Source organism: Musa acuminata, chromosome BXJ2-3 (genome assembly GCF_036884655.1).
Source record: "Musa acuminata AAA Group cultivar baxijiao chromosome BXJ2-3, Cavendish_Baxijiao_AAA, whole genome shotgun sequence".
Lineage (NCBI taxonomy): Eukaryota > Viridiplantae > Streptophyta > Magnoliopsida > Zingiberales > Musaceae > Musa > Musa acuminata.
In genome coordinates, this window is record NC_088340.1 from 42,794,926 (window position 1) to 42,815,596 (window position 20,671).

The 20,671-nt window shown below is 37.9% G+C and overlaps 2 protein-coding genes across 3 annotated transcripts; both read left to right on the top strand.

The window, feature by feature from the left end:
- The first annotated feature begins 4,929 nt into the window (after window positions 1–4,929).
- LOC135608436 (pentatricopeptide repeat-containing protein At5g65560-like) lies at window positions 4,930–9,090 on the top strand. The gene is made up of 3 exons (XM_065101319.1): window positions 4,930–6,868; window positions 8,357–8,453; window positions 8,560–9,090. The coding sequence occupies exon 1, from the start codon at window positions 5,060–5,062 to the stop codon at window positions 6,806–6,808; it is 1,749 nt and encodes a 582-aa protein (XP_064957391.1). The 5' UTR covers window positions 4,930–5,059; the 3' UTR covers window positions 6,809–6,868; window positions 8,357–8,453; window positions 8,560–9,090.
- A 637-nt stretch (window positions 9,091–9,727) lies between these two features.
- On the top strand, window positions 9,728–19,870 carry LOC103979924 (protein NAR1). Of its 2 annotated transcripts, XM_009396183.3 has the most exons (11): window positions 9,729–9,977; window positions 11,275–11,357; window positions 12,357–12,510; window positions 15,947–16,109; window positions 16,596–16,722; window positions 17,284–17,461; window positions 17,559–17,608; window positions 17,845–18,016; window positions 18,104–18,230; window positions 18,319–18,410; window positions 19,492–19,870. In XM_009396183.3, exons 1-11 carry the CDS (start codon window positions 9,861–9,863, stop codon window positions 19,642–19,644), a joined length of 1,416 nt encoding a protein of 471 aa, XP_009394458.2. In that variant the 5' UTR covers window positions 9,729–9,860; the 3' UTR covers window positions 19,645–19,870. The 2 variants fall into 2 exon arrangements, with proteins under 2 accessions (XP_009394457.2, XP_009394458.2); XM_009396182.3 differs by having other exon boundaries at window positions 9,728–9,977; window positions 17,845–18,230.
- The last annotated feature ends 801 nt before the right edge of the window (window positions 19,871–20,671 follow it).

Sequence of the window (20,671 nt, forward strand, 5' to 3'; positions counted from 1 at the left end):
CTAAGTATTGCATGGTGCTGGAAGCTCTGTTCCCAGTAGCTGTTATGTTAAAACTCTGCTTGGTCCAAGTTTGTATTAGGCAAGATTCTGCAAAACCATAAACAAAAAAAAAAAGGGTGGTGTTTGCAAACAATTCAATGATGGTGCTTTAATAGAGGGTCTGTAGCTGGAAATGTCCTTTTCTAGGAGTTCCTCTCAGCAGTTCTTGTCCTAAAAAGATTTTGCCTACAGCTCTGTCAAGGTTCAGTGGAAATATGGAAGATAGCATCATGTTCTTCATCTAAGAATGGTTTCTTTGTGGTCTTCTCTTAGCTCTTCCTTCTGCCACACTTCCTTTGACTCATCTCCCAATGCATTTAAAATATATTGAGCTCAGAGTTCTATTATTAACTTGGTGATGTATGTATATGGTGTTTAGGTTGTGTGGGTCATCAACATTTCTCTGTGATCTATGAATGTATGAATCTATGAGCCAAGGCAGATCTTTGCTGCTTGCTTCACATTCTTCAGCTATCATTTCTTGTTTAGCTTACACACCAACTGAATGCTCTGTTCCTCCCAACTTCTACCTGATATGAAACTTTGTTGAGATTTTCCAAACATAAAGTTTGATTCAAGAAATTAATACTAATTTTCATTCATCATCAATTTTGATCCATCTAATTTGCAAAAGTGGATCTTACACTACTACGAATTCACTGTACATTAACTTCTGTTTTGTCAAACTATCCTCCATTTCTTCTTTCCATGATCCAAGTGCTTTCTGAGATAGTAACAGTTGCCATTATCTTGGGAGACCTCTTCAGGTGCCTGCAATAATAACAGAAAAAATAGTGTCATAATGATCTCTTGAGCATGCATTCCTTCAATCGATCAAAATCACATCTTTGATGGCAGGCATCAGAATCCCATCACTCTCTACTCTTCAGTCTCACCAGAATACTCCTCCTTACCAAAAGAGCAGTATAGAACATGGACATTGGAAATATAGGACACTGGCAGCATCCATGGCAATCTCTTCCAGGTAACTCCCAAGTGACAGGTCCATGAGATGAGGGGAATGAAGCCTTGTCCGAATCCATTCATGTCGACAAGGCAAGAATTGAGGTGCTGTTCTGTGTTGCAGTGGCTTCGACCCAGACAACATTCCCCTCAGCTGCCATGAGACAAGGTAATAGAAGAAAGCTGAAACCTCATTGCTAGATTAGGTGGATAGTGTGGTGAAAAAGATGACATGAAACTTCTGCTCATGATCTAACACAGCAATTTACTGTGCAAACTGTACTGTTAGATGCTAAGCTTGCATGCTGTGGCTACAAAGGAATCAACATGAGGCTCAGCAAGCCATGATTACTTCTCCATTTCAGGGGCAGAGAAGCTTCATAAGCATAAAACCATTGTTTTGTTTCCTACCATAGGCATTTGAGAAAAGGGAGACGGCTCCAAGCTGTGTTTCTGTGCTTGAAGGTGGCAGTTCCTGCCATGAAGACCTTGTGGTTGATAGGAGACAAAAGAAATGGTGAAGAGGTGAAGAAGAAGGCAACAAGTTTGTCAGGTTGGTGAGATCTCATGATGAAGCTAATGTTTCAACATGAGAAAGAAAACACAAGAACACATGTTGTTCTCTTATTTGTATTAATTAGCATTTAATAGGGGCAACATTTGCAGACTTGACATGTAGATGTCAACCTAGCAGAAAAAGACAAGATAAATCCATTGGATCTCTCATGTCAGAATATATATATATATATATATATATATATATATTATTTTTCTAGTTACGAACGATCATAGATTCGAATTTTGTTGGCAGTACAATTGTGCGTCGAAATGATCGAATTGACTTTCACGTAAATATGATCTTAATTTGCAAGATGGAGTGCGGAGGTTGTATTGTTATGGAAATCAAGTCTAATAATTAAGGGGTAATTATAAATTAATATTTCGGTTCATATACTTAAAAAATAACATTAAAATGTTTACACTTACTAACTAAAAGGATTAATCTCAATTCTCCTTACCTCATCAATTTTGATGTGAATGAAAAAGATAAAAAAATAATTTCATAAACGGTAGATTATTGATGGTATCAAAGGTGCACCCCCGAATCTCTTTTTTGAATGCCACCCTTGCGCACTGGCCTCGCATCATCTTCTTCTCATACCATATCTCACATCACAATAAGTAAATGTTACACCAATACAACAGAGTGTAGGAGATACCTCGCACCTCGCGCTGTCACATTGTCTCCGACATGCACGACATGATCGGTGAGATCGAGAACCGCTCTGCACACCTCCTCGCCATAAGTCATGTTCCTTTTTCTCCTCACACGTCATCGATCTCATGTGCCACCAGTGTCATCGGCCTTGTACGTCGACATGCACGACATGTTGTCGGTGGTCTACCGTCCGCATGGGAGGAAAGTAGAAGTTTATATAAAATTATTTTTTTATTTTTTTTATTTACGATAAAATTAACGAAATATAATCAAATATTTTATTTTTATAAATATAGGGATCCAAATACTATTTTTTAAAGTACGAGGATCGATATAATTTTATTTTTATAAAATTATTTTTTTTTATTTTTTTATTTACGATAAAATTAACGAAATATAATCAAATATTTTGTTTTTATAAATATAGGGATCCAAATACTATTTTTTAAAGTACGAGCCTCGTTGACTCATTTATTCAGAGAAAAATAAGAATAAGTCCACACGCAGAAATGTCAAAGAAATCCCAAAGCAGGTTTCTTGAGGAACAAGACCGACATGCCCATCACGTGGACTGCACCGGACGAGGTCAACCGCTGTGTGTCCAAACCATGGCCGAGTTGGAAGCTGGAAAGAAGAAGCCGCGTAATTGAAGTCCATCGCCGGGGAAAACTCTTTTCTCTGACTCGGACTCGTTCGTCACTCGCTGCTCTTATAACCCATGGCTTCTCCATCCCTTGCATCCCAACACCCCTCCGCAGAGCAGCAACTTCTTCTTCTTTCTTCATCTTCTTCTTGTTGTTGTTGGTGTAACAACATCCTCCTCCTCCTCCTCCTCTTCTTCCCCTCCGCAGAGCAGCAACTTCTTCTTCTTCTTTCTTCATCTTCTTCTTCTTCTTGTTGGTGTAACAACATCCTCCTCCTCCTCCTCATCTTCGTCCCCTCCGCAGAGCAGCAACTTCTTCTTCTTCTTCTTCTTCTTCTTCTTCTTCTTCTTCTTCTTTCTTCTTCTTCTTGTTGTTGTTGTTGGTGTAACAGCACCCTCCTCCTCCTCCTCCTCATCTTCTTCCCCTCCACAGAGCAGCAACTTCTTCTTCTTCTTCTTCTTTCTTCATCTTCTTCTTGTTGTTGTTGGTGTAACAACATCCACCTCCTCCTCCTCCTCATCATCATCTTCTTCTACAGCAAGATGGCTCAGCTCGTTAGAGTGTTGTTGGTTGTCGCCCTGGTGTTGTCATGCATGCATCTTCTCGTGGCGGGGAGGCCTCTGGGCGGGGACTGGTGGCCGGAGAACATCAAGATCTTTCTACAGTCGCTGCCACAGGGATCGGTGCCTCCCTCGTCGCAGTCCGGCTGCACCAGCAACCCTAACAACCATGGTGGTATTTGCCACTCTTCTCCATGAAATTAAAAGAGAGGACTCTTTTGTATGTTGAGACATCCGATTGGTTTATGTATTCATTTAATATAATAAAAAATAGAAAAAAAAATTATGTATACGATATAAAATTAATGTAATATTTGTTTTTTTTTCTCTAAGTCAAGAAGAAAAAAGGGCAGTATATACAAATGAGATGTACAGTATGCTCTGACATCATAAAAATGATTTTAATTGGGAAACCATTAATCTTAAAAGCTTAAACTTTTGATATTATTGTAAAATAATAATAATATTTTATTCGATGCCACCTAAATAAGGCTATAATTTAAGTTAATTTTGGATATTATATGATTTAAATAAATCTAACTAAACCCATGAATTATATTGTTCAGGTACGATGGGTTAATTGGTCTATCAACTTCGTTTGTCTAAACTACACTAATAGTTTAAGTTGAAGTTAATAGTAATACACTAATTAGATCCTTATAAGTTAATCTTAATATAATATAAATTAGGATATTAACTTATTGATTGAGATAGAAATGAAGATCAATTAAAGAACTAAGATTATATATATTAAACTAAGATTATAACACCTTGTTAGTATTCGCTCGTTTACATATCAGTCAACATAAACCATCCCACCAAGTCCACATTCTCTTTGGTCAATTAATTGGTCAAAGGAACCCATTTGGAAGAAGTCCACTCTATTCTCACACTAGTCAAAATCAAGACTTTTATTTCTTATCTCACACTAATTTATTATCATCAAACTAATGTCTTAAGCGTAAAACTTTATTTGATGAGATCTTGAATTGGCATATCAATGCTTTAGGCATATAAAAATTATTTATTTCGAACCTTTAATTTTTAATAAATATGTCTAATATGGTGTGAAAATATATTAGATAAGTATATCTGATACACTACCATCGAATTTTATTGTGAAAATTTATTGGATGAAATTTTAAATCATCAACCTTTTGTAAGTAAATTTGGTATAGTATTTGATCAATATTTTATATATAAAAATATGTTGAATAAGATTTTAAAATTTTAAAGTGCATCTAATATATTATCATTAAATTAATATTTTAAATAAAATTTTTTTGGATGAGGTCTCGAATCTTTAATTTTTATTATCTCACATGAAAATAATTTTTTTGAAAAGTATAATGTTTATAAAGTAATTAATGAATATATCAAAGAATGTGATTTTAAAATGTTATTTCGAAAAATTTGAAGGGTCAAAACTCTTTGAGAAATAAAAAAATAATGAATATTTAATGAGGACCGAGTTAATGATAGCATAAACTCGGAGGCTGAGCCGCGTCCGACTCGGATATGGCTCGCGTTTGGGACGGGTGAAGAGCCCTCGTCTGCCTCTTCTCCAAATCCGTGGTGCAGCAGCCGCCACCGCCGCCGCCTTCCTTGCCCTTCCCGTTCCTCAAACCCGCTCCATGGATTGCCCTCCAGCTTCCCCTCGAGGCCCAGCACCATCACCCCTCTCTTGCATGCCCTCGCTCCCTCTTCCTCTTCTTCCCTTCTCCCCGCTCGCTCAATCACTCCTTCGCCGTCTCCCCGCCCACATCCGCATGATGTCGTCGCAAGAATCCTCAAGAAATGATCTTTTCCGAAGCTTCGTTGAGCTCGTCAAGCGCTTTCCCGGGAATGCTTCTTGTTCTTCCCCTCCTTCTCCTGCTGCTCATGCTCTGGAAATCGGCGCTGGGTCTCGCTGGCCCCACCCCTTCGAATACGCCGCCATGATCGAGGCCTACGGTCGGACAAGCGACGCCGACGAGGCCCTCCGCCTCCTCCGCGAGATGAAGGATTCCCCTTGCCGCCCCGACGTCGTATGCTACACCGCCGTCGTCGACAGCCTGGCTAGCTCGGGACGCGCCTCCGAGGCCCTGGAGGTCTTCGAGGAGATGGTGTCGTCCGACGTCGCCCCGGACACCGCCGCTTTCACGGTGCTGGTCAAGCTGTACGCTTGCTGCTTGATGCAGTTTGACGCCGCCTACGAGGTCGTCCGGTGGATGGTGACGTGCGGCTGCGCGCCCGACGTGGTCACGTACTCCACGCTCATCGCCGGGTTGTGCTGGGCCGGGAGGGTCGAGGAGGCGTTGGGCGTCCTGGACCAGATGCTGGAGGAAGAATGCCGGCCAAACGTCTATACTTACACTCCGATAGTTCATGCGTACTGCAGCCGCGGCAGGGTAGAAGAAGCGAAGCGATTACTGAACACCATGGAGGTTGTCGGATGCCCTCCCAACGCTGTCGCCTACAACGTTTTGATAGAAGCCCTTTGCAAGACTGGGGCCTTCAAAGAGGTCGAGAAGCTCATAAAAGAGAGTTCTTTCAAGGGTTGGGAGCCTGATACGATCACATACAGTATATTTATGGATGGCCTCTGTAAACTGGGGAGAACTGACAAGTCATTTGAGCAATTAGAAGTAATGCGTGAGAAAGGATTGTGTCCCAATGCTGTGACTTTGAATATCCTTCTTGATGGCCTCTGTCGCAGTTCGAAGGCTTGGGAGGCTAAATGCCTGTTGGAGCAGAGTGCCAAATTGGAGTGGAATCCTAGTGTTGTTAACTACAACACTGTGATGAGTAGACTTTCTGACGTTGGGAGATGGCCTGCTGTTCTCAAGCTGTTTGCTGATATGCATAAGAAGGGCATTTCTGCTAACAGTTGGACATGTAGCATTGTGATTCACAGCCTTTCTAAAGCAGGGAAGCTTCGTTTAGCAGAGTCCATCTTTGATAGCAAAGGCTTTGTTGCTAATGTAATGAGTTATACTACTCTTATTCATTATTGCTATTTGTCAGGCAGGATACATGATGTTCATCTTTTATATCACAAAATGACAGAGGAGAACATCGCTCCAAGTTGGATAACCTATTGTGTAATGATTAGTTGTCTCTGTAGAGAAAAAAGATATTTGGAGGCTATTGGTTGTTTCTATCGATCCCTTAGGGATGGATACTCACCAGATCTAGTAGCACATTTGATGTATGAGCTGGTCAGTGGTGGAAAACTGAAGGAAATTCTAAATCTATTAGAATGGATATCTAGACAGGGAACGATTGTAGATGTGTGTATATTTCAGAGGTTGATCAAGGCATTTTGTAGGGCTGGTTCTTGTAAAAGTGCAAAAATATACGATGTCTGTTATATACTTGACAGAATGCTTCAGATCAGATAAATGTTCTCAACATGTTGCATCTGCTCAACATTAACGGTGGGGACTATTTACCTACAAAAGGTGACCTTATTTTCTTTTAGTTCATTTGCATTTTTTTTCTTTTCGTACAGATCTTGTTCTTTTTTTTTTGTAAATTTTTTAATGTTAACTAGCTTAGTTGTATGCCTCTTATAAGCATAATATGTCTTTGATATGTATATATGTTTGTTGAAACCTTCTCTTTTGCATTTTTTTACGGGTTAGTGACCATCAAAATGAAAATGAAACTTAACAGTATAAAGTGATCATATTCATACATGAGAGATACATCAACTTAACTGTGATTGAGCATATGCGCACCTATCATGGTTGAGTCGGGACATGTCTTGCTTGGCTTGCGATTAATTTCAAGCTGTGTTTCATAGTTCAGATTTATTTGGTTGACATCAAGGTCAGCTCAAGTTGTTTGTGAATGGCTTTGTTCCATTAGCAGATACCAACACTCGTGCACTGAATCATACTGCTCGTTTCTATCTGTGTTATTTCTGTTCTCATCTTATAGTTTATATGAGGCCTGCCACTTTCGAAGTTTTAGACTGTTAGCAATAATGTAGTCTACTTCTTAAACCTATTTTTTCATCATTCATGAGTAGAACATTGGCACTCTACTAAGCGTTAGAGAACTAACTGTTAGACCAGTTGTTTCTAGGAACTGAATTTAGGATTCTTAGCAACTGTTTTCAGTGAGAACTAGTGGATTTAGTGGTGTCTTTAGTTCATAAGACTTAAAATAATGTTAAAGAACGGTACACAGAACTGACCAGACTGGTACTTACTAGCCAAATTTTTAGATCCAGCCAAGCACCATTTTGAAACCATAAGCTCAGTACCACTTGATATATATCTTTTTCAGTGAAATCAGGTAGTACATATCGAATAGTGCTCTCCCAGTATCTCAGAATCTTAGCGGTTCATTTGATTGCCGAAATCAGTATAGACCAATATTTATAAACTTCGGTTAAAGAATATACCAAGTTTAGCAAGTCCCTCCTTGATCTTATTGTCTTACAAGTTGAAACTTTGCACAGATGCCTCAAATTTGCTTAATCTTTCTTCCTAATTGATGAAGCTTTGCATAGATTTCTGTAGCATGCTATTTTGTTTATTAGTAATATAAGTGTCAAAGCATGAGGAACCCATGGTTTTGAATCTTTTGATTCAACTGATCTATCGTTGATGCGGTCCTGCTTGATTTTATTGAACAAGTGAAATCTGTCTCTTTATGCTTTTTCAACTTTGACTTGATTTCATATGAACTTAGAAAAACTAGTTACCTTGAAGTTAGCAAGGTCATCTCTGTCCAGCATAGACTTGCAAATCAAGTCTATTCAGGGACTGGCTTACCCATGTAACTTGCATCACAACAGTGCATATGCATGTATCATTTCCAATGTTGCATCAGTTCTCGATGATGAAAACTGTTGTAAGCATCGCTACTCTGGTTTTTACATTCAAAGTAGAAAGTGTTTCTTGCGTGGTATCTGATATATGTTTTATTAACTTTTGTAGGTTGTAAGGGATTACGGAATTTGGGGATCATGGCCCTGTTCAGATCCAGCGGATGAAATTAATCCACCAATTTACCCTGGTCACCCAGGTCCTCCAAGTGAGTTCCATAAATTGTATAATTGCTGTTATTTCTTGATTCAGTTCAGCCTCAAAATTTGCACATCAAGGTTTCATTTAAATGCAATTGCTTAATCTTGGAGTAGGATCATCACAAAAGGCCTTCCGTGAAGCCATTGGCGGACTTGCAGATGAGATGGATGGTGGCAAGCAAAATGCTTTTGTTGTCAACCTTGATCTTCCTAGTGTTCCTTATCGATAAAACTCGAAAGTTTAGGCTTCGGCTGCCAGATGGAATTCCTGATCAAATGCAATACCTATGCACCTCAACGAAGAGATGAGGAACAATTCGGTTTACATTAGTTTGAAAGGTTCAGAAGCTATTGGAAGCTAATGCTTTAGATCATTCACAAAAAGCCTAAAACCATGCAGTCATGCATTCACCTGCAAGATGATGATCATGAATCTTGCCAAGTGATATTTGAAGACTCTGATACTGCCTTCATCCTGTAACCATTGACACAGCCAGTGATGCCAGATCGAGTAGGTTATGCATGGGTGCATAGTTGTGTAACATTAACATTTGCCTGCTCGTAGTCTATGGACACAAGAACAGCTGAAGCAACTCTTTACCTGTACCCATGTGTGCTTATACCTTTTGTTCTATGTTTCTACACCATGCAGAACCTTATCTTCTATGTATGATTTGTGGATTAACTTGTCATCTTGCCTTTTTTACTTGTGACAACTCTGTGCTGCCTTTCTAGTTGTGATTAAAATTATAGCAAATATTAATATCCGCTGCATAATTCTTTTAAAATGTTCTTCATGAGAAATGAAACACAGAGAGATAAAAGAGAATTGGCATGTCTTAGGGTTCCTAATTGCAACTGATAAGAAAAGTATTTTTTCAAATTATATTATTATATTTAATGTCAGTGTCGAGACATTCGATTGATTAGTAATTATATAAGTAATAAATCTAATGTTTGGGTTCATATGAGAACATATATTCTATTTAATAAAATAAATATTTATTTAATAAAAAAAATAGAGCACCTAAATTTGTCTGTTGTGTGACGTATCCTTATCGTTACGTTAGTGGTGTCTTCGGCGCCGGGCAGGCGTGGGAGATCTTCGTGTCTGCATTCGCGACAGGAGTTGGAGGCAACGGTGACCTAATGGAGTGTGATCGCCACGCGGTGGCGGTAACCCCTATCGCATTGCTGGTCTCTCTCAAGGGCCAGGGTCTGTTTTATCAGTGAAATCCGACCGTCCAATCTCCTATATATTTATACGACCGCCTTAGAGCGACTTCGAATTATATACTCTGTTTGTTGCCGATCTCCTGGGGTCCCGCCAGTTCCCAATTCGGGATCGAATTCCTTTGCGTCCTCTTTCCTTTCGTCGTCGATCCGTCGATTGATCGCGGATTCCTGCGGCCGAGATGTCGGAGAAGTTCTCGCCGGCGCTGCGCCTCGCGGATCTCAACGATTTCATCGCGCCGTCGCAGGACTGCATCGTCTCGCTCAAGGCCATCAAGTCCAAGCACGACAAAGCCGAGGTATCCCCTCCTTCCTTCTTGGGGGTCGGGAGATTCATCGAATTGGTTACAAATGAATTATTATTCCTGTTCTTTATCTTTGATTTCTCCTTTCTTTCTTGATGCTATGTATCTATCTATGTGGAAGGTGGGTTGTGGTTTTTCGCTTGTGATCGATATCCTTTGCTTTCGAGAGTCAGGAAACTCTTCTTAGAAGGGATTTGTTTTAAAGAGCACGCCCGCTGGATTGGTGGAAATAAAAGAATTTTGCGATGTTTTTACTTCTGGTTGAATGGTAAAATCGATAAAATTAGGGTCCGAATTGGGACATTTTATCGGACGGGGATGGGACGAATTTGTAGATAGACCCACCTCAAAACAATTGGGGTTCATACTACTGTATTGTAATAATGGCCTTGAGGAGAAAGAGAAGGGAGTAGACTGTTTGGCGTCTAAGCCAGCTCAAAACAAGAACCGACATCCCCTTTTGGGACCCCAGATCCATGGTTTGCGCACACCATGTGGATGTGTCTGGGAAACCCTCTACGGTGTTTGGCCAGGGTTGACAGATTTAAAGCTATTTATGAGTTATTTGGACTTCTTATTGTAAGATCAATAATAGAATTTATATAGGATTCTTGGGCAATAGTAACCATATGTGTGTGTGTGTGTGTTGTGCGTGTGTATGTAACTTGATAGAAGGTTCCTTGCCCTGTTTTCAGATTGAATTTCTTATTTTCTGCAAAAGATTAAAAAATATTAATTAATTTGAGCCCTCTTTTGTTCTTCCTTGGGAATCTTTTGTCCTCCTCAAATTGGAGAATTTGATAGGAGTGTCATATCTATTACAAATTTTATTTTGTTCCATTAAAAACAATCTATCTACCTTAATAATCCATAAGATTGATTGTCAGATAAGCTAAAACTATATGCATATATATGCATGTTTTTTTTTCCTTACCGTACAACAAGCTTAATGGTGGATAAATGTTGCTTTTCCACTGTGCTAGTATTTGTGAATGTGATACAAAAAATGCAATCAATATCTTTGTCGGTAGTTAATCTTTTCTTACCTTGGCCTTCTATGAGACCCCATCATCAAGTTAGAATCAGAAAAATGTTCTACTACAAAGTTTTCCTAAGTGTTTTATCTTTCGATATTGAAATCATTTTGAAAACAAAGCAAAGTTCTAGAAAATTTCGTGTCAACATGGACGACTAACACTTCATACAATACAATGCCGATGCTTACTAGTTCTTCATCTATATCCTTTTATTTTATTTTTTATTTAGTTTTTGTTTGCCTTCTTGTTTGCAGAACCAGGAAAAGGTCAGATCACCTAGCCAACCATTGCAGACAGAAGCTGTTAAAATTTCTCTAAAGGACTGTCTGGCATGCAGGTACTAGTATTGCAATCATTTTAAATATGATATCATTATCGCCTGATGTGTTGCAGGAACAAAAGAAAGCAACATGACACACAAATACTTCTCTTTTTAGTCATTATATGATCCGTCTCATTTTGTTTTGTTCAGTTAATCAGTCAGAAACAAGGTTCTGGTTGATTTTTCTTTTCAAGTGCTTCAATAAAAAAAATATAAATATAAGAGAAACTAAAAATATGAAGAGGACAAACACTAGATACCCACCATGAGTCATGTTGTATAGTCTAGTTCCTTAAGGTGGACTAATAACACTGGAAAAAGCTAAAACAGCTGATGGGAAAACCATGGTCATCAGCTGGAGCTCCACCTCATCGATTATGTTCAAGTATGTTGATCACAAGCACGGAATACGTTGAGGGTCATGCAGTTTCTTACAACCATAGACATAATCATTGAAGATCATGCAGTTTAAACCATGTACTTCATCTTGTCAATGCCATATCGTAAGGTGATCATCTAATAAGGGTTCAAATGAGTACATAAACAACTAGACATACCTGATGGATTGTGGCAAGAAAGCATTTCAAGAATACACTATGCTGAAGGATATTTGTTAAATAAGAACAATTTATATAATTTCTCATTTCATGGATAAAATGTTTTGGATATAGTTTCTGCTGCTTAAAGAAAACTAAATATTTGGGATTCAATTTTCTCATCATGCTTGTGAACTTATTGTGGAATAGTAGGAATATAGGATTATCATTGCTTCCAATAGATGCCATGTAGACCAAGAAGCTTAGTATAAGTCCGATTTATGATGAATAAGAATGGTACTTATAATTTTAATTCTCAGTATTCTGAGAATTTTCTTCTTAAGGTTTTGTTCTTGAATTATGTTTATTACAGTTTGAATTAACAATTCCAAATTCTTGTAAGTAATCATAAGTTCATCATGTAGAATAGCAGTGGTTTATTGTTTTTTCTTACTTCATAATTCATATTATTTTTCAGTGGTTGCATAACTTCTGCCGAGACCATTATGCTTGAGAAGCAAAGTCTGGATGAATTTTTAGCTCACATCAATTATGGGGATACTGTTGTTGTTTCCATCTCCCCCCAATCAAGAGCATCATTAGCAGCTTATTTTGATCTCTCTCCATCCCAGGTGCTGATATTATTCAATGCATTTATTCTTCATTTATTCTCCAGGCATCTATAGAGTAGTGAGTGATACTTTGAGTCAGGGTTCTAAATACTGATCTAATACTGGTTTCTATGTTTTGTTGGACAAGTATGGTGGTAATATACTGGACTATATACCAAACTATACTAGTTGGTATTGTTAAAAAATAAAAAAAATTGATACCAACTGATATTTGAAACCATGCTTTGAGTATCTTTTTTCTTTACTCTTAACATCTAAATTTATGCTTCAGATATGCCAAGAAGGGGCCAATCTAAGTACAAGAATTAGTGTCAGTAAACTGCATTCTTGAGATTTTTAGGCTAATCCTTAGCCCAAGTTGCTCACAATCACTTTTTACCTCTTTAATCTGCCCGATCCTGCACATTAAAAAAATAAAGCATATTGATATAATTAATGTGCTCTTTCCATTTAGAAAAGTAATATTAACAAAGTCCCTTATGTACTTCACTTAGAATATGGATGTTTAATTTGTTGCATCTCCACAGGACTTGAATTTTATTGCATTTCAGCAAGCATGTCATTGCATTTCTTGTCCTTTTATATCTGCGTTTCTTTCTTTGCAAGTCTGTCTGGAGCATAATTAAAGAATTAAAAAGACTCTTAGTGGAGAAATGCACTTCCTGTATTTGTATTATATATTTTTTGAGAACTAGAAATCTCAAATTTTAACTGTGCCTACAGCTATGGTCTTGTTCTCTCATTCACTTCTTTGTGTTAGAGATGTTAGATTAGCTACCATTTCAGCATGGAGTTCTCCTACAGTTTTTCTCTTAGTGCTGACCTACTTTTATTGGTTTTGTAATCTCACTCTAGAATCTTTGTCAAATATATATATTTTTTCTTTTATTGCTTTTTTACATGTAAGAGAGGTTGACAAATGGAGACACACATTTACTGGTTTGTTCTTCTTATTGAAGAGCAATTTGAGAGCTAATTACAAATTACCTCTTGTAGTTAGCTATCTTTAGCATTTTGGTCTCTACACTTAAAAAAGTTATATTGGCATCCATATAGTTACGAAAGTAAAACATTTAACCCTGTTTTTCTTGATGTCGTTGACTTTACTGACGGAAGATACCGTATGTGTTGTCATGTGCAGAAATGACACTAAAAGGGGGATAAAAAGATAACTTTGTTATCCTCATTGTCCAAAAGATACTAATTTCACATAATGATAACTTATGTGAAAACTTTGGTATCCTCCGCTTCATCCTCCCCTTTGACACCATGGTCACCAGACTACCATACGTGGCCTACACGGTGCTACGCAACGCCTTTGGGACTACCACCACGGGTGCTTGGGGTGTCCATCTTCGACACCTGCTACAACCTTCTCGGGTACCAGAGCGTGTGTGTGTGCTGATGATGTCATTCTACTTCGTCGGTGACACGATACTGACGTTTCCTGCTCGGAACTTTTTGATTCCAGTGGACAACATGGCTTTGTCCAAAGCTTTTGGCCCTCTCGTTGCTTTCAGGGATTCCTCCCTTTGTTCAGTGCCACCACTCCTTGCCCCTCTTGGTGGGCCTCTCGCCCATGGAGGCAACCTAGAGGAGGAGCATGAACTAGACTCGTCAATGACAAAAAGGTAACAACCGATCGAGTTACTCCATGTTTAGTTAAAGGCATCAACACCAAGATGGCATCATCACATCCACTGCTTGGGCCCTCCTGCAAACTTGTAGCTTTTATTCAAGCAAGAGAACCATATAGAGTAACATGAGATGGTTTAGTTCCTCTTGTAGTTGCAGAGTCTGCAAGAACTAATTAGCTCTGCTTTCTCCACTTACTGCTTCGAAGCCACTCAATATATACATTATATTGTGGCCTGCGTTCATGCAAGATAATATACTACGTAGTCTCCACTTTTCATATCTATAGCTTATAGAAGTACTTGGCAAGTGTTGGGTCCGAAGCCGACAAATCCATTGGCAGCATCAAAGGTTATCTGAATCCCCTCTTGTCGGATGTTGCCCATGATGGAGAGGGCCGACGTGGATGGTGCAAATGCGAAGCAGAACATCACCATGTCGTCCACCGAAATCAAAAAGTTTTGGGCGGGAAGCGTCAATATCGTGTCGTCGACGAAGTAGAACGACGTCGTCGGCACACGCACACTTTGGTACCCGAGAAGGTTGTAGCAGGTGTCGAAGATAGACACCTCGGGCGCTCGTGGTAGGCCCACGGTGGCTACCCAAAGGCATCGCACAGCGCTGCATAGGCCATGTCTGGTAGTCTGGTGATCGCGATGTCAAAGAGGAGGACGAAGTCGGAGGGAGCATAGCGAAGTTTTCACATAAGTTACCCATGTGAAATTAATATCCTTTGGACGGTGAGAATAGCAAAATTACCTTTTTTATCCCTCTTTTTACCATCTTTGCACGTGGTAGCACGTGCGTAATCTTTTGTCAGTAGAGTTGACAGCGTGAGAAGAAACGGTGTCAAATGTTTTACTTTTAAAACTATAGGGATGCCAATATAGCTTTTTAAAGTGTAGATACCGCGATGCTAAAGATAGCTAACTATAGGAGGTAATCTATAATTAGCTCGCGAGCTTAAAGACTTGATCTATGTTGCATTTCTAATGTGCCATATTTTGTTTGGGCTTAAACTGAAGAGGAAATGAGAGCAAACTTTATCTTGTTGTCGTTCTGGAGTTAGGGCTTCTACATCCCTGATTTTTGTAGCATTTCTGTTTTGTATGTCTGTTTTGGTGCTGCAAGATCATGCTTACATTTTATTTAATCTTGTTATTATTTTTTGGAAAGTGTTAAATCCTTTGACAAGAAAATGTTTTTCTTATTTGAAGAAGACTAAAGTATTAATATCAAAAAAGTGGATGCAAATTGTAAATGCTCCAAATTCTTCATGGGCTTTAGTTTCTTCTTTTTTATTTGATCCCTGAACATGAAGAAGAAGGGGGCACTACCAGGGACAACAGCCTGCCTTACATTGAATGCTTTATTTTGTGAAATTATACTGAGAAATGAAGGATATAGATAGCGAGTCTTTTTTCCTTTCTTTTGTTTTCTTTATCAATCTTGATAAGTTTATAATATATGTAGGCACAAATTTTCTTATTACTGGTGAGGAACTTGAGGCTTTTGTCTAGCATCTCCTTGATGTGGACTTTGTCCTCCATCATTATTATGTTTTTTTTAAAGAAGAAAACTGCTTACCTGGTCAAATAGATCCTGCATTGTGTTTGTACCTGTCTTCTTTATTAACCAGCAGCTGTACTGCATGTGATTTATTCTAGTGAACATTTACTCAAGGATATTACATCATCTTCTCTTAAAAATCAGGTCATATTTCCCTTTTCTTCTATGTGGCAGTGGCATGTCTCTTTCATTTGTGATATACAGGCATATGTAATTCTTTATGTGATTTCAGGTTCTCAGGAAAGTAACCACTTTGTTCAAATCTTTGGGAGCAAAAGCTGTTTACGATACTAGTTGCAGTCGAGATTTGTCTCTCATCGAGTCATGTAATGAGTTTATATCGCGGTACCAACAGCATGGACAAAGTTTCCCCATGCTTTCATCTGCCTGTCCAGGTAAATTCTACATAAAGATACTTGTCATGAACAATTATGAACTGAACACTCATATCATGTTAGTCAAACTTCTTTATTTCGTTGTATGTTGTATTCTTGGATACAATGTGTTGTGACTTGATTTTTATTCATAATTTGTGCAAGACCTTAATTCTATAGCTCCAAATGTTATGCTATCTTTTAAACCAAAATTTGGGAAATACAAATTTAAATATTGTGAAATTTCTTTTACAATCTAATTTTTTTGTATCTATGTTAGAACAGGATTGCTATTTTACAGAGAATTAATATTGTGAAAATTTTGCATTTATTCTAGAATATAACTATAACATCTGTTTTTTTTCTTTATTTTGTGAATAGTTGTGTAAGACTACAGCGTCATAGCAGGATAAAGCCAGTTATGCTCTCTGCTATTACATTATATTACTGTTGAGGTTGCTATTCTTAATGTTTGTTGCATATATGTTAAATAATTTTTTAATACAGGTTGGATCTGCTATGCTGAAAAGACACTTGGATCATACATCTTGCCATATATTTCACATGTGAAGAGCCCACAACAAACTATTGGAGCTGCTATCAAGCATCACATTGTGCAAAAATTTGGCCTTAAGTAAGCTTTTCTTTTATGTGCTCATATGACAATCAACATGCTTATACATGAAACTTCAAGTTGTTGTAAATGGAACTTTTTCTTTTTGTGAAATATCTAGAGTTTGTTAATTGGAGGGAAATAGATCCACCTTATTTGCTGCATGATTTAAGTTCAACTATGGAATAATCCACCAATTATTTTATTTGAGCTTGGTGTTTTATGTGTTAGAGGAAGTTGGGCATGCATTTCTTGATTGGCAATCAGTCGCTTAGAAGAGTATAATTTCTGATTGATACACAGCATATTTGAACTTATAAGTTATAAAGACTTGCTTTTTCACTTTATTCAATTATCCTCATGCCCTTTCAACAAAGTGCAATCATCTTTTTTATCTGGTAAAAAATTGCTATATCTTATAAGAACCTATTTTACTTTGCACCTTATCCAACTACATCGACTCCATGAGAATGTTTCATGGAAGCTTGTTCATGTTAAAATGTTATCTGACTTTATGTTAATGAAATCTTTCTTGGCTACACATACTAAGATATCATTCAACTATTTATGAATGTCCTGTAGGCTGGATAATGTCTACCATGTCACAGTGATGCCTTGTTATGATAAAAAACTTGAAGCTGCCAGGGATGATTTTTCCTTTCCAATAGATGAGGGAGAAAATGGTCGACCCAACTCAGTCATGAGGATACCAGAGGTGGATTCAGTTTTGACAACCGGAGAAGTTTTAGACTTGATACAGGTTGGAATACTCCTCTGTATCATCACATATTAATTATCTATTTTTTTTCATCTAATCAGTCATTGAGGTTCTTATAACCTTTTACATACAACTGCAGTCAAAATCTATTGATTTCAAGGCTTTGAAAGAAGCTCCTCTAGATAGCATGTAAGAATCCTATCCTTTCTCATTGCTCTTGATGCTCATTATTGTTCTTGAATGTGTAAAATACTCATGGATGTGTGTGCATCTAATACCTTTATGTGGCTTTTGAAGACTGAGCTAACCTGATTGGGCATATTTTTCACTAGTGACATGTTTTAGTCTCAATATTAAATGTATGAATGGTTATTATTTTCATATCAGCTTGGTAGATGCTATTAGTGTACCATTATGTGCATCAGGTTAACCAATGTTGATAAAAAAGGGCATCTTTTTGGGGTCTCTGGTGGTTCTGGAGGATATGCAGAGACAGTATTTTGCCATGCTGCTAAAAAACTATTTGGAAGAGAAATTCAAAGACCAATTGAGTTCATACATATCCGCAATTCAGATTTTCGAGAAGTGACATTAGAGGTATGTTTTAAGCTCTCTCTCCTTCTAACTTGTTTTAATTTTATGAAAGCTTGCATTTGTAATATTCTATTATATGTTATTCTTCAGGTGGATGGCAAAACAGTCTTGAAATTTGCACTTTGTTATGGATTTCGAAATCTGCAGAACATTGTAAGGAAAATTAAAATGGGAAAGTGTGACTATCATTTTATTGAGGTTATGGCATGTCCTTCAGGTATGCTCCATTTGGTGTTAGCTGGAGATTTTTGCTCAAGTGAAAAATTGATTGACAGGCTTAACCATGTGTAATTTCTCATTATCAGGCTGTTTGAATGGGGGAGGTCAAATAAAACCAAGGACTGGTCAGTCTACCAAAGATCTTATCCAGCAATTAGAAATTTTGTATATGCAAGATGTGAGTTCTCTCGTGAATATCTTTTATGATTTTGAACGATGTACACTTTTTATCATGATATGACAAGGCTAGAATGATTTGCACGTGTTATTAGGACATTTTTGCATCTTGTTTCCTCATCTTAGAAAATTTTGTTTATATGTTTTATGCAGTCCCAATTATATCAATATTTCCTCATAACATTGACATGCCAGCATAGTACATGTTATTCGGTACAGTCCTGTGCCAAGTGATACAAACTAAGCACGATGAAAAGGAGTGTTTCTCTGGAACCATTAATCAGCATCCTTGCACCACCTCAGTGATATACAATGTTGCTAAAGGACAACATTGTATGTCACAGAAAATATGCAATTGGTTTCGTGAGGATCAAAGTATAATGCATTTAAATGACATTATTTATCATCTTATCATGTCATATATCTTGTCCATCTTGATTCAATCTTTTACTAAGGATTTATTCCCAGGAGTTTACGTCTAAATATGACTCTTAGACTCTGACAAAATATGGTCTAAAGTTTATGTCTAATATGGTCTTAAATTCATTCAGCTCGAGGAATTCTGCAGGATTATGCTCATAGAATTAAAATTTGATCAGTACATTGTATCATATATGAATTCAGGTAAGATCAAACTGTGTTTTAGAATGTTATTGTGCCTCTCTCAACTTTACATGTATACTCTGGACTGACACCTGATCCTTGTCTTAATGTGTCTTGGTCCGATGTCTGGTCTTTAAAAACCTTGATGACATTGGTGTAAAGGCCAAAGCTATGTAGTTTTAGCTCGTTAGTCAGAAGACATTTGTGACATCACATGCAATCGGTACTAAGCATGTATTTCTTTAGGTCCTCCACTGACTTCAACTTCTGTGGCTTGATGATAGTTTTCACTCATTTCCCCAGAACTCTTGAAAGAAAGTCTTTTAATATCAATTGTGCTGTTGGCCAACCTACTGAGAAGCAGAGTAATTGGAATTCTGTTTAAATGTGTCTACATAATCTCACATATCTTGAAAAGCCTGCAAGTTGTTGAGGTGCTATGCTTCATTTATGACATAATTCCTTGTTCACTGACACAGGTAGAACTTGCAGACCCATTTGATAATCCAGTTGTGCAGAGATTGTATGATGAGTGGCTCGGACAACCTGGTTCCGAGAAGGCGAAAAGGTTCTTGCACACGGAATATCATCCATTGGTGAAAAGTACTGCTTCTCAGCTGCACAATTGGTGATATCTCCCTATATTTTTATGGGTTCTTCTTACTACACTTACTGTGCATCACATGTTGAGCCGTAAATTAATTTAGTTCTGATTAAAATTATAATGTTTGCATACTTGTAAAATGATCTTCTGTAATGTAGTGTGTTCTTTTTTGTAAAATATGCTTCTAAAGAAGCTTCTTGTTAAACTGAAGCATGTTCCACACGCAATTTTGATCTTTCATTATGTTTGCGCTACACGGGTGTACATTTACAGAGAGTCCCTTCCCAGGGATTCTGCAATTTGTTTCCATATTCATAGCTGGGTTCATGTCCTACTTGCGTAATTAGCTATTCATATTATTTTGTTCCTTGCACAAGTTGGCAGGTAGGTAAACCTAAGAATGATTCTCTCATTGATGCAAGATGAACAGGAACATGGTGATAGATCACGTTTTCTTCGCTTGCTAATTTGGCTGCCGCAGCAACTTTCCTGTTCGGTTCATATCTTCTCCAAGTAGTAATGCAGGAGAAAGTTGAGGTAGCTCTTTGCGTCTCTGAGTCCTCTTTCTCTTCTTTCTAGTCGAATGATACACTAGATTAACGACTTACAAAAAGAGTCGCTGGTCAACCTTTTGGTGAAACCAGCAACAGGCTCGCAGTCTTCTCAATTACCTACAGATAAGGGTCATCATTTCTACCCGGCGTGAGCGGTCTTATCTGACGTCCTTGTTGACTTTTTCTTGCCTGGTTGAAAAATTGATGCCAACTAAACCAAAAGTTCCATGCAAATTTTTTTCTAAAATTAATTTTTAAGACATAAAATTCGAGAAAGATATTACGCTCTAATTTTCCCACAAGTAAAAGAAAGAAAGAAAAATTTTAGGACAACTCCCCCATCGATGTCGGGATTCATAGAAGAGACGCAATCTCGGTACGACGCAACCCAAAAAAAACCCACATGTTGTTTTGCAGCTAAAAATGACGGTCAACGACCTAAAATTCCGAAAAGGACATAGGCAGAGCGGCGGGACCACGATATTGGCACACGAGACACGT